The sequence below is a fragment of the Cheilinus undulatus genome, linkage group 15 (genome assembly GCF_018320785.1).
Source record: "Cheilinus undulatus linkage group 15, ASM1832078v1, whole genome shotgun sequence".
In the NCBI taxonomy this organism is placed as follows: Eukaryota; Metazoa; Chordata; class Actinopteri; order Labriformes; family Labridae; genus Cheilinus; species Cheilinus undulatus.
Genome location: NC_054879.1, coordinates 18,197,991 through 18,212,757, shown reverse-complemented (window position 1 = coordinate 18,212,757; position 14,767 = coordinate 18,197,991). Strand labels below are relative to the sequence as shown.

At 39.2% G+C, this 14,767-nt stretch overlaps 1 protein-coding gene across 1 annotated transcript in view; it reads left to right on the top strand.

Annotated features, from left to right (window-relative positions):
- LOC121522718 (ephrin type-A receptor 6-like) overlaps positions 1-14,767 on the top strand; it is a 237,683-nt gene that overhangs the window by 202,228 nt on the left and 20,688 nt on the right. The window contains exon 9 of the mRNA XM_041807340.1: positions 12,463-12,533. Within this exon, the coding sequence (XP_041663274.1) occupies positions 12,463-12,533 (71 nt within the window). The remainder of the gene's footprint in view (positions 1-12,462; positions 12,534-14,767) is intronic.

Here is a 14,767-nt window from a genome sequence, read left to right as displayed (position 1 = left end):
TCATAGACTTTATCAAATAATACCTATTTTTATATCAAATATTTTTCCCAAAGTAATTCACTGACTATATCTCATTGGAGAGAATAATTCAATTGTTTTTAAAGCTGTATGGAAATATAGGTGCTGGTGATTGAAGAAGTCTGAGGGATGCTGAAGTTTTTATTAATTCAGTCTTAAAGTATCAAGGTGAGTGGAAAAAGTGAGCTCTTGTTTGGTGTCACTGGACTCTGAGGGTGTCTGTCAAGGAGAAAGGGAGTAATTAACTCTGCCCTGGACATGTAGGATTCTCAAAGTCAGGCCACTATTTATAATATGGACATCGATTTTAAACAAGGAATTTTCCTCACAAAGTTTACCCGAGTCCAAAGTGAGTCTAGAGGTCACACAAGTGCAAGTCAAAGAGAAAGTTAAAGCAGAACGCAGTTTTGGTGTCAAGCAAGACCATGGTCTGGGAGACAGGCCATGCCTAGTGTTATCAGGGCTGCTGATCCAAACAGTTAGCCTGAGGTGACAGAACTGAAATATTCATCTGAGAGAAGCTGTAGCCTTCTGCTTCTAAGTCTGCCACTGACCTGAAAGTAACCTCGTCTCACTGTGCCATCTGTTTCAGGAATTGTAATCTTAAAACAACTCAGAACAAAAGATGCATTTTATGATTGATTCAAACCTTCCTGTTAAGCTAAACTCAGTGACATGGGTTTGATTTTGTCTTGTATTCACTTCTTTGCTGCTTTTTCTTGTTCATTACTTTGGGTCTCTGAGAAGGATGTGTTTTGCTGTTATGTGGATGATTCTGTAGACCGTGCTGCAAATAATATTTTTAATAGTCACCTAGTAGTCACAATAGGGTAAGGTATTTGGGAAAGGTCAACAAGTTTCACTTGGTCAGTTAGGCTTAAACTCCATGTTAAACCTGTCTGTGGTGTCACAAACCAAGCATTTTCCTTCAAAGAAGGCAGTCTTTGGGATAATGTATGCTTGTAGCTGTGCTCATGAATTCATCCATGTGTAGTGTTTCATTAAAAGGCCAAAATACACTCATCAGAGAGGCACTTTGAGTATTTATTCCATTTTAAATATCTCATTTGACTGAAGGTCACAGGTAAACAGGGTCATGCTTTGAACCCTATGGATATTTGCTAGCGTGAGCCAAATCAGTGCCCTGTTACAAAAGGCTGAAATGCACTCAGTAAAATGATTTGCAGGCATTAACTACTGATATTTAAAGCTTTAAAATTTGTTGACAGGATTACTTATTTAGTACTAGCATAAAGTGAGTAAGATGCATCTTTTGCTGCAGCTGCAGTCTTTATTTTGAAATCCCCTAAGGGGAAATAAAAGTTTTAAACTGACTCCCTGCATGAAGACTTTCATTTTGTTCGGGTAAGTCCAGTACCATGCAGTTTCTTGTCCCTTTTTTGATACCAAAAATTTTCACCATATGCTGTTGCGCATCTGCTTTCTATAGTATGGTAGTTTAAGTCTAAGCCTTTAGCCTTAGCCCTACCCTTAGCCTGTGGTGATTGTTGTAAGACAGGCCTACAGCCTGAGAGCCACTCTGCCCTTCTCTGCCTGTCACTTGTCCTGACTGAAGAGTGTTTTCAGTCAAACCAGCACTCTGTACAATTTGCTTAATGGACAGCATTCTAGTTTTCTTTAAATAAATAGTTATGACCTAATGAGGGAAAAAAGTGGTGACAAAGTGGTGCTAACCCCGTTGGTCTGATCTGTGTAGTATTCCAGCCCGTTCTGTGCAGTGAAGCGGCTGGTTGTAATTCACAGTGAATTTTAAATCTTATCTGGTATCATATATTGTCTAATAGTTGCAGCTGCATGTTCCAGTGGTATGAAATGTTGTGTTTTAGCTCTTTATACTGGTATATAAAGTATGCAGGACTTTAAGGCAAGTTTGGACCAAAAATTAAGGCTGAAGGGGGCGCAAGTAGTCGAGTGGTTAATGTGCGCCCCACATACGCGGACAGCCCGGGTTCGAATCCGGCCTGAGGCCCTTTACCGCATGTCTATCCCCTGCTCTCGTCCCTGTTTCCGACTCTATCTAGCTATCCTCCTCTATCAAATAAAGGCACAAAAATGCCCAAAATAAACTTTCAAAAAAAAAGTTTTGAGGCTGAAGTAATCGTAGATGTGGCGAGTAAGCCACTTGACCAATAGGGTGAGAAGGAGAATTGAAACAACTCTGGTCATGCTCTGGATTTCTTTGTATATTACCAGGGAAAATAATCTGTGAAAAAATAACAAAGTCTACACCTTCAGGGCAGAGTAAAAGCCAGGTTAGACTACATAAATTCAGCCAGATTTTAGCCCGACTGCAGCGATGCAGCTCATTGTCAAACCTCAAGCCCGAACGACAAATGGTCTTTCCAGTCATTTGCTCCTTATCTTTGCATCATCATTTACAAGAATCTATTTTCTCCCTTCAGAGAACTAAATTGTAAATTTTATTCTATTTTATTTATGCATACCTTAAGTTTTATCTGAAGAAGAGCCAATCCATATTGTCCTCCTCTTGATACATCTGTACTTATTATCCATAACCCAATCCATAATTGTTTCTTATTGTCCTTTTTTACGAGCAAAAGACCGCTACAGTCATATAGAGCACTTCTGTTGTAGAGTGACTGACGCTCTTTGACCCGCCTCCCTGACAGTCTGTGAACTCATACTCAGTCACAGACAGTGGTGGCATCATCATACAGTGAGCTGTCAGGATCACTCTTGTAGTGTGGCCAGGCTGTCAGCCAAGACATGACAAGATTTTGGTCACATAGTCTGAACTGGTGCCATCGTGAACAACCAAAAACACGGTGTAGTCTGAGCTGGCCTTAAGGTGTGGTTCTGGCAAGTATGCACAGCCCGAGGTAGAATGTGGGTGGAAAGTAGGGCTGCCACAAGCTCCTGGTTGTGCTGTGGGACCCTGGTGATGATCAGGTGTAGTACAAGAGGTGACAAAAGTTATGCCGTTGAGCTTGACCTTGGTGCTTATGAACATGACTGTCAACCTCACGTGAAAAGAATAAGTATTAAGATTGCAGCATATACACTGGATTTTACTGTTGTATTTAATTTTATTTCTTTTTAATTTATTGCTCTGTTGAGACCCACTCAGGCGGTACAAAAAAATGACACTGTATACACATGCATAATGACATAGATGTGTTTTCAAACTGCATCTCTTTGTCTTTCATTTCTAAATAATCCCTGGTGGTGACGCTATAAACCACACACTAAATGAACACAGCACAATATTTATTTTTATATCAGCCTTCAGCTGTGGATCTTTGGTGTATAATACAGGAATTTAACAGTAAATCTCTCGACTGATAAAATGCACTGCTTGCCAAGGAATATTCAGGAGTGAGCAGTGATTTTCACAGCTATTTTATCAGTTTTTGTTACAGAGAAGTCCTTTTACTGTCAATGTCAAATTAATTTAAATTCTTTCACCTTAAAAAAAGTAAAGGCAATGAGTCAGGATCGGGCTTCACCATGCTGTCTTTTTGTGATGATATATCAGTGCATGTAGGAGGCACTGTGTTCTTAGTTTATTTATCAAGAACTCATTTGCACCAGAGCAAAAGCAAAGCATTTAAGCTGGCACTAGAAGGACCTTTTTTACCTGAATCCAGCTAAAAGCTGCCACAGTGGTAGTTGGAGTATTTTTTGACTTCATCACGATTTGTCAAGTCTGCGATCCCTCTGCCCCGCGTAGGAGGGACTCTCAGTCTCTTTCACTTCCATGAAAGCTCCAAATGCACTTCAGCTGGCAGAGAAAGATGAGAGCATTCATTCACTCAACTCTCATAGATGTGAGGTTGTACAACTCAAGTGAAGATATAAGAGGACCAGCTGTACGCAGAGTTTTAACACCTGGCCGTCCTCAAAGCTAAATACATCCGTGTTTACATCTACTCGTGCAAAATCTGTTGAGGGGAAAACTTCTAGCAGACTGCACAGATGCATCAGATAAATGAAGAGCTTTACTGTATACTTTAATTGTCTGTCAGTCTCTTCAACTCTTTTATCTTCTCCTCCATATTTCCTTTAATCCTCCCTTTCTTCTGTGCCCTCTGCGAGGTGACTGTAAGGGATGTTGGGCCAAGAGAGGGGTGGTTTGAATTACACTGATGCTTTGATTAGGGCTGTGGGCAAGGTTGTTTTACTGGAGAGTCTGTGCACGTGTGGTTGTGCAAAGAGCTTGTGAATATGTACTGTAACAATGCTTAACAGGCCAGAGAGCAGCGGAGGAAGCCAAGGTCTTTGTGTGCGATAAGTGTCTTTGTGTGTGTGGATGTGCAGCCGCTTTTCAACATAAAAGCCTCGGAGACAGAGGGATAGGCGGATAAAGAGGATCAGAGGATAGGACTGCAAAAGACTGATAAAGGCACATGCCACCATTTTTTTAATGAACAGCTTGACCCCATCAGCAGAGGTCAACAGTAGCTTTCCAAATCCCCTTCTTGTCCCCTCTGCCAGTGTTACCCACCCGTGTTATCTGCCCTGTCTATCAGTGTCCAGGATCCCACAGACTTCACTTAGCCAGGCCCAATCTGGCAACCTGCAGCTCGTGGCCCTCTGACACTGGCTCTAATCTGGCAACCTGGATTATGTTAAGTCTTCAAAGAGGAAAGGGCTCACATGTGATCACACAAAACCACACATTCAATCACACTCTTTTTGGCACACACTTTTTCACTTTCTTCTAGTACGACACAGACTTTCACTCCTGACTGCAGCCTGCATTATTGCATCATTTCACCACTTTATTTGGCCATAAAGGGCTCTCCAGTCTGGGGGAGGTTGTTTTTGTTGATTAGAAGAGTTACTGAGGCAGCATCATTGCCAGACATCAGATTTGAGACAGAGGAATTTGCAGAAATAATACAGAATGCTGACAAACTGGACTACCTTCAAAGGTCCTGGCGGTCATACAGAATTTCGGCGGTCTTTGATTTCTTGTTATTGGGCCGCCTGTGATTTGTTCATAGCATTTAACGTCACAAGGGGTATACAAAGCAAAACTCAAGGGTGAACCTGGGATGTTACTCTTAGGCCAGAGTTTTCACTGCCACAAATCTAGCTGTCACTTATCCTTGCTAGTTCCCCATTGTCACTCAAGTTATGTGCATAGTTTCAGCTTTAATTTTAGGTTAAAGTGTAGGCTTTTTTAAATGTCACATTCCCTATATCAGGGGTCATCAGCTACATTTGTACATGGGCCAGATCGGGTTTCAGATTTTCAAATGAACAAATTAATATTATGGTCAATACAGCATATTATTGTGTTAGTATGAGTATTTCCTGCAAATTTTAGGCATTAATTATGAAAATTGTATGTATCTCTAAATTAAGGACACAGACTGTTGTTTGTTGTATATTGAAATAAGAAATTAAGATATGAAATACTATGTATGTATATGATATCAGATGTATGATTTTGTATATGTATATGTTTTTATGTATCTCTAAATTAAGGACACAGACTGTTGCATGTTGTATATTTAAATAAGAAATTAAGATATGAAATGTTAAATATGTATATGATGTCAGATGTATGATTTTTTTTTTTTTTTTTGCTTTATTTTATTTCATGCTTTCATGCTTTGCTTCATAATGTTTTTCTTTATTTTGTTTTTTATATTCTGTATAATGTTTTTCCTATGTTTTTTTTTTTGTATGTATAATTTTGTTGGACCCCAGGAAGAATAGCTGCAGGGGATCTTAATAAATAAATAAACAAATAAATAAATAAATAAAAAAACAGCCCTAAAGCAATTGAGATATTTTTTCTGGGGTTGCACGTGCAATCTCAGGAAAGGAAAATTGTACACCCCAGGAGCCTGATGTGAAAATTTAAAACAAAAAAAACAGCAGATTAACTAGAACTTAAATGATGCCTATGTTTATCATGCATCATATTTCCTAATGATGGCTGCAGGTGAATTTCTAAAAAAAAAAAAGAAAAAAAATAGGTCAAACATAAGTCATATCTGATAAAAATGCTTAAATTTTGATCATTTTTAGATTTGATTCAATAGCTATGGGGATATAATGACAAGAGTCCCTTACGTTTTCTGAATTAGTAGTCATTTTGGGGCCGCTGGGAAGCTTTAGTGGGCCTGATATGACCCCCCCGGGCCACCAGGTGATGATCACTGGTCACTATCAAAATCTATAATCTCATTTAGAGGAATATGCTACAAGTAAATTGAGGAAGCTGATGAAGCGGTTAGCTTGACTGAGCATTGGTAGCAGCAGTTTAAGCAGAACTGGACCACATTTATTTATTAAAACAAGAGAAAAGAGCCTTACTGTAAGCTCCTCTTGGTGGAGAAGCCCTTTACACTCTTCTTCCAACTGGCTGCAATGTTTAATCCACATCATATCCACAGTTCCTAAACTACGGTAGTGTTTACCAGCCGAGCTGCGCATGTATGCTACTATGTCACATGTTTTGTCGCTCTGATTGGCCTGTGATGAATGTGACAGACAGAACGTTTGCCCATTTACCTTCCGAGAATTTTTTTTAAAGCCCTGCCCTTCTTGATTGCAAGCTTTCCCAAATGAATGTGATAAATCTAATGGATGTATGAAACAGTCAATCCAGCATGTCAGTTTAAAACACACTATGGTGACTTCTGCATATTCTCATCAAGGGTCTATGTTTCTGGACTACCAGTGAAATCGTGTGTGGTTGTTAAGATTCAAATGCTCTCACACAAGAAATCAGCAGGAGACATTGAGAGTTCTAGATGGTAAAATAAATTCTATAAACTGGGGAATAAGCGCAATACTTTTCAGCAGTATATCTCTCTTGCCTTATTTACATAAGCAGTGTTAGTTTTTATATGCCTTACATGAAATGCCCCTATTGAGGTTACTGCACACAGTGAGAAAGCCTGAGATAATAAAAATAGTTGATATACAGTTTGATAGCTCATATTTGTATAGAGATTTTGTCCTATAAGCAAAGAAAATCTCGGCCTATGACTGAATTATTCTCAACCCAGCAACATATGTCAGTCTGTCATTTCCTGTGGGACTCAGGCCGAGTTGCAGACTTCTGTCCCTCAGCTCTCTCAGCTTCGTCTCCAGGGGGGAGATAGCATCTCTCATCTGGACCACAGGGGTGTGGAGATGCAGGCCTGAGGGGGAGGTGGACATGTCTGGAGTGACAGTTAAGAGAGGACTCCACTCTGAAGTGACAGAGTGAGACCTCTGTTTCTGTCTCTGCTGGGGGTTCAGGTCAGGCCTCTGGGCTCAGCTCTTCTGATGCTACATCCTAGCCTTTCAAAGCAATCAAAATAGTATGCTTTCCAAAAAATATCAGCTGTTCTGATAACAATTAGCATGCTGTTTGAGCAAGTAAAAAGTGTCAACATTGACTTTGGTACTTTACGGTATCCTTGAGTTAGAGGGTAAGTATAAAACAGATACCAGAGATAAGGTTTTATCTCAAAATGATGAAATATATTTAAAAAAACATATCAAGTAATCCACTGATGAGAAAGGGGAGTGTGTCCCTTGTGCACAAGGTCATTAATTAATCCCACTATTGCATATAAGTTTTGAAATTACGCAGTGATACGTCCTGGGAGAAAACCCAGAGCCCCTCTCCTCCTTCATATAATTAATTTTCTTCTCACTGCTCTTCTTAAGCTTTGCCACCTCCACCTGTCACGCACCACATACTAAATACTTGTAAGCACAGCCTTTAAGTCCATTTTCTCCACTGTTGTCATTTCTTACTGAATCCGTCACTAGCATCTTGGTAAAAAGAACTGTATTTGAATGTCATGATTGATCTTTAAACAGCCAGATGGTTTTTGAAAAATGCATGTATACATCTCACTTGGCCTCAGAATGGCCTTCTGTTTATCCTTCTTAATGGGCTTTGTTTGATCAAGAAGTTGAACATTATAAATGCAGAGAAGATAGACAAGAAGAAAAAAACAGCTAAAGTGAGCCATGGGACTAGGACTTTAGAAGAGACACAGTTTTATCATCTGAAGGAGTTGAACATTTTGAAGTACATGGATGGAAGGAAATGTAAAATTAATTGCTGTTACCTGAGGTATCAGGTGAACCGGACGGTCAGATATCGTCTACCTGAACTTTGGAGTATGGCCACCTAATGCATCAGACTCAGCATGCTTCTGTCAATAAATCAGTCCTCCTTGGTGCTTGTTTTCTGAGACATGGCAGTAAACCTGTTAAATGACTGGAATGAATTATAGTTAATGTGCATGCAAACTTACCTATTGTATTCAAGGCTGCTGAAGAAATAAAAACTTTTGATGTCAAATCTTTAATAACTGTGCAGATCAATGTGTTTGCATTGATGGCTTCTGGTCTAATTTTCTTTAAAAGCCATAGGAACTTTTAGCTCAAATGTTGCCTGTGTCACCAATAATAGGAAGGTATCTGGCTGCAGACTGCACCTCTCAGGGGCCCCCCCTTACAGACCACTACTGTGAGACACTGCCTCTGTCGGGACAGACGTGACAGAATCTGGCGGTATAACTTGTATTCAGAAGATTTTTTTTTCATTCATCTTTATTCATCGACAAAGTCCGGCCATTATCCTACATCTATGAAATAACAACATTACAATCATTCTAGACTAATGAATATTTCATCAATAAAACAGAAAAGGGCAGAAGTCTAATCTGGGGTTTAATATTGTATAGACGTATTAAAGAAATAGTTCCACGAACACTGGCTCACTATAGCTTTGTTAGCTTTAGCTAAAGCTAGCTATGCTAGAAAGGTAGATAACATTACCATGTAAGCCCTTTAGCAGCTTTAGTAAACATAGCTAATGCTAATGTTGCTTAATTAGCCACGTAGTAATGTAACTAAATCGGATAATACAATCTTTATTGAAAATAGCATAAAGAAAAAAACGGTATACTCAGGGTAACTAATGGCTTTGTTAGCCTAAGCTTTAGCTACATTAGCTATGCAATATGCATGGCTAACATATCTTTGTGACCTTTAGCTTTAGCTACATTAGCTCTATTAGCTAAACAGCTACATAACCTATGTAAGTGATGTAACTAACGCAGCTTTGTTAGTTTAGCTTAGCCACGTTAGCAGCCTTAGACTGTTTTCTTGGCGGACAAGCATTTTTTTCCTGAAAGCAGACTGTTCAGTCAGCTTGATTAAATGTTTTAGAATAAGGTTTGTCTTGACTTTTGATATCCCAACCCTAACCTTAACCCTTACTGGAAGTTCAGCCCACTTTAATTTTTTTCTTTTTTTTGTTTTAGCATGTATTTCTGTTCTGACAGAGGCGGCATCTCACAGTAGTGGTCTGAGAGCTGCAATGTAAAGCCAGACTGTAATAGGCCATTTAAAGGAACTGAAACTGAAAATGCTGTATCAAAGATAATTACCTTTTGACTTTCTTTTTTGTGTTGTGTTTGTTTTGTCCTTTTTCACTTGATGTGCCTGCCTGTAGAAATAAATCCCAAGTTAAACAGCTAACCACTGAGTTGTGGCTGTGGATGAAAAATAGATCCACCAACTTGTTACTGGACTCATCATAAACCTCTCAAAAGCAGCATTTTGGAATGAAGTGGAGGTTTGAATCAAAAGTACTGTAAAACTGTCAACAGGAAAAGAAAAATGAACTTAACAATGGCCAAACTTACTGGATCATGATTACAACAAAGTTTTTCTTTTCTTGCACATGATCTGTTTTTCATTTTTTTACTTAATTTTTAGTCTTTCTACACTGTCTTAACTCAAAAAAGATTGGGGAAAAAAAGTCTGACATGAAAGTAAGTATGTTTAAATATATGGTGGCTGTAATGGTTAAATAATGATGTGGCTAAGCATGATGCTGTGAGTCATTTTCCCATCTGTTCACTCTACTTTGCCATGAACAAGATTCTGAGTGTGATTCTGACACTCGGTGTTTTCTTCACTTTTTATTTTGGGGTGACATCCAGTGATCTATTTGGATAAATTTGTCTGAGGTCTTTTGCAGATCCTGTCATTTAATCTCTCAGCTTTTTAGACTTTCTTGGCAGCAGCATTTTATCAGTGGTTGGCTGTCTCTTGGCATCTCAGCGCCCAGATAAGCCCATACAAGCACACACAAAAGGGTGAAAAGATAGAATACTTATGTCTTTAAGTATTTTGTGAGAGAAGACCTATAACACTCAAAGTAAAAGGGTGAATTTCAATATATGTCAGTTTCTTAACTGCCTATCTGCGTGTGTATTTTTGTCCAAATCACACCGCCTTCATCATTATTATAAAACTCTCTCCTCTGAGGCAAAATTCAGCCTGCCTGCCAACATCTTTCATAATATAATACTTTCCTTCATCAACCTTGCAGTTTATTTTAGTTTTGATTAATTATAGCTTTCGCAATAAAAAAGTAAAGTAGTCTCATTTAGTATTTGATCTTTTCGTTTATTTTGACCAAATGCTAAAACTCCCACGCAGAGCTTCTATGGATCCACATTTAATGAAAAACAGCACTGGTTGATAGAGTAACTGGCACCGTATGCACTCAGGTATAAACAAAGAAAAAAAAGTGCTTTAAAAGACACTTTTATTATAGAGTAGTAAATGCAAAAGCACAATGTAATTCATTGGATATTGAATTGTATTGAATAGACTATTCTCGCCATGTTTTCATAGGAATGGTATAGTATAATTTGAACCCTCATTAAAAAACAATGGCTTCTTGAGACCCCTGGTGGATCAACTATATTTAGCCAAGCTAGTCACATTGAGATCATAGGGCTCCTTTTCAAGGGAGATCTGACCAGAATTGGCAGCAATGCACATGTTGCACACTTGGACAAAAACAGGGACTTCCAGGTGTGCATGGGTTTGTTTAATAAACTTTGACTGTAAATACAAGAACACAAGCACAGCAATTTAGCGTGGCATCATACCAGCAGGCATCTCATTCTACTGAACAACATGTACACTTACTCGTTCACAGACACATGCTGCTAATAAAATCTGTATCTTCGGTCATTCACACACACTGAAAATATCCTGCACACTCACACAGCACAAATTAAAGCAGGAAGTCTGATAAACTACTAGCATCTTCACGGGCAAAATATGTCAGGTGCAGCACTTCAAAGAGTATCAAATAAGTTGCAAACTTCAACATAACAACTTAATTTCATTCACAGACGTCCGTTTCCACACACACTTGTTACACATCTGTTCTGTTATGTTTATACCTAGTTTCGTCACAGTTTATCACTTTGCTTACCTGTAAATACAAGAACACAAGCACATCAGTTTAGCGTGGCATCATACCGTGGCATCTTGATCTACTGAGCAACACATGCGCAACTGTGCATCAGCAAGACCACTCGGCTGCCCCAAACAATGCCTGTGTAACTTTTACTCACTTTACAACAAATAATCCTGCTTAAACTCTACCAGTGTTTTGTGCATGAATATATCAGGTTGGAACTGAACTAAGTAATTTACAAATTAATATAAAAATAAAGTATATTAAAGGGGGTGTTCCTTGAGTCCATTTAAATGCACAAAAGTGTCTACAATAGGAATGTTTCACATTCCTATGGGTCCTACACACAGTTTCAAAAATCAAAAACACAGATTTTTTTCAAACATTTGAGCCATTATTTTAAAAGACGTATTCTAAATCAAAAGACAAACACACCATCCCAACTGTGAAGCACAGTGGTGGCAGCATTATGTTGTGGGGATGCTTCTTGGCAGCTGGCCCTGGAAGGCTTGTAAAGGTAGAGGGTAAAATAAATGTAGGAAAAATCTCTGAGGAGAATCTTATTCCGTCAGCAAGAGAACCACGGCCTGAGAGAAGTTTTATTTTCCAGTAAGACAATGACCCTAAGCGTACAGTGAAAGCCACACAGAAGGGTTTAAAGACAACAAGGTGAAGGTTCTGGAGCGGCTGAGTCAAAGCACAAACCTCAATTAAATAGAGAATTTGTGGCTGGACTTGAAATTGTGTGTTAAGACCATCTTCATGCAACCCGACAGAGCTTGAGCAGTTTTGCGAAGAAGAATGGAGTAAAATTGCAGTGTTCAGATGTGCAAACCTGAGACTTGTCCACAGACTCAGAGCTATGATTGCAGCTAAAGGTGCATGTACTAAATACTGACTTGAAGGGAGTGAATATATATCCAGTTACTTATTTGACACATTATATTTTCATTTAAATGACATTACTCGGTCATTACTCAGTCTGAACACTGATGGTGGGGGTGGGTGCTGATGGACAGCTTTGCTTTTGTCTGAGACTGGTATGTAACTGTGATATCTACCACAAATCTAGACTGAAAGTCATGTTATACCCTGAAGCTACAACAAATTGTAACCAGGTCATGATGTGTTTCATTCTCTCATTTCACAGTTAATTCTACTTAAACCTGCAATGCAACAGGTTGTATAACACATCCTTTTTTGTTTTTCAGATGTCAGTGGTACTTTAAGGCTAAGATGACTTCAGAAGAGAAAAGGAGGACCAGTTATCAGAATGGACATGGTAAATATATTAGGCTTGTTGTGGTTTAAGCTTTTTCTTTCACTGACAGTTGGGTGGAGTACAGCCATTTTTCATATTCACAGTAATGATGACAGTACTAAGTCTGTAAAGTTTCTTTTCTTTTACCTTTAATAAAATGCTTGGCAGTTTGCATCAAGTTAAAAGGAAAAGAACTTTTGCCAGAATGCACAAGCGCTCCACTTGGTGTGAAAGTGCCAGGTTTTAATCTGTAATGAAATGATGCCAATAGCAGGAGGAAGAGACACACAGTGTGAGCCACAGTTAGCAGCTAACAGGCTAACCACCTGCTCCTCTCTTTGCATTCAGCACACATAGTGTACTGCTGTATGGATCATTTCCCATGTGTTTCTTTGCAAATGCATATTTGAATTTTGCAGAAGAGTGACACTCCCCTGCACAAATCTCACAGAATACAAAAACACCACTGGCTTCCTGTTGTTACAAATGCAATAAAAGAAGTGGAAAATGTGGTATTTTTATGATAGTTTCAAGAATGAAGACGTCAAACACGTCAACAGAGCAAAGCACTTTCAAGCAGCATGCTCCTTCATCTTTCTTCCTCTCTTTCCTCCCCCTCCATCCTTGTCTCTCACTCTGCTCTTCACCTCCCCTCAGGTTTCATTTGATGTTCTACACTAGTTCCTTTTTTTCTGATTAATCTCTATCACAACTGTATCCCTTGACTTTCTGTCTGCCCTCCTGTACTTTTCTGTGTCGTCTGCACTTCTTTTGTCTTTTACAGTAATACCCAAGTTTTCATTCTAGACAGGAGACAAACAAATTGAAATCAGAGCTGTAAGGCGAAAAAAAAAATCAGAAAGATGTTTGAAAGTGAACAGAGAGATGAAGACTGGGGTGAAACAAGGAGAAACTGCACAGGGAAGCAACAGAGAGGGGAAGGAATGAGGCAACAAGGCTGAAAAGTGGAGAGGACAAAGATACTGAAGGCTGTTATTGGAGCTTATATTAAATGTTGATGTTGCTGAGAAACTGTCGTACAAGTCTCTGATGTCCAGGATTAAAATATGATTTCCTTTTTTAAGAGATGGTTCTGTAAACGCTTCATCTCCAATGTCTTCTCTTAGGTCTTGTCAGTTATTGTTGAATTCTTTCACATCTTATAGGAGTAGAGCTCCTTAGGGGGTTGGTATTCAGGCATCACAGACATCTGACTGTTGTTATTTAGTTTTTGAGCTACTGTATCGATTCCTAAAGGAGAAACACAGCTTTGGTCTGGCTCCATCTCCACTGGGAGGTCAGGGTTTAGAGCGCGAACAGCAGCATCCTGTTAAAGGTTCATCGACTTGCTCAAGGACACTTCAGCAGGGTGGATGTTTGCTTTTTAACAAGGGCTAAAACCTCGACCTGGTTAAAAGACAGTCTCAGTGCGCCTCCCTGCTGCGTCCTCAGCAAGCTACCAGTGTTTGTGATGCAGTCTCAGAAGGAGACTACGCTTTTGCTCTTCTGCTTTGCTTTAGAGCCAACACTGATTAACACACATGGGGACGTTTTCAACTTCCTGCTTTTTATGAAAGTAATAAGTGGAACCTAAGCTATCCTTATGATGGGCAGAATCATCCATTATTACAGTGGATAACTCCTGCAATGTTGATGAAAAATAGCATAACTGAAATGTAATTTATGAAAGTCAAGATACCAGCTGCAGGTAATATGTGATATTGTCTTTTTTCTATAATGATAGCTCAAGCACTCTGTAGAGATATAAACAAGAAGCATAGAGAGAGGGAAAGGACAGCATGTAACAAAAGTCATGGTGGCCAAAGTGGTAGTATGAATTGTGCCTTAAATTTAGTTATTTAACCAGGAAAGCCTCATTGAGATTACAGATCTCATTTACAAGAGTGTCTTGGTCAAGACAGGCAGCAGCACATTCACAGTTACAGACATGAAACATTAAACATAAAAACACTACAAATCACAGATCAACCAATCCCGAGACCTAGATCAGAAAGTCATCAGTCAAAACATCTACATCCTGATACATCTTCCTCCAATGCCTTCAATCTACTTTTAAAACCATTTAAAGTGACTAGCTCCCCACGACATACATTTTTCTGGAGAAGGTCCAGGCTGCATACCTGAAACTCTTTTTACCCATCTCAAGATGGACTTTGGGAACAGAGGGCTTGACCCTGGACCACCCGCATACATGGGGCATGACCTCCCACTAAGCCATCTGCCCCCCTTATTAC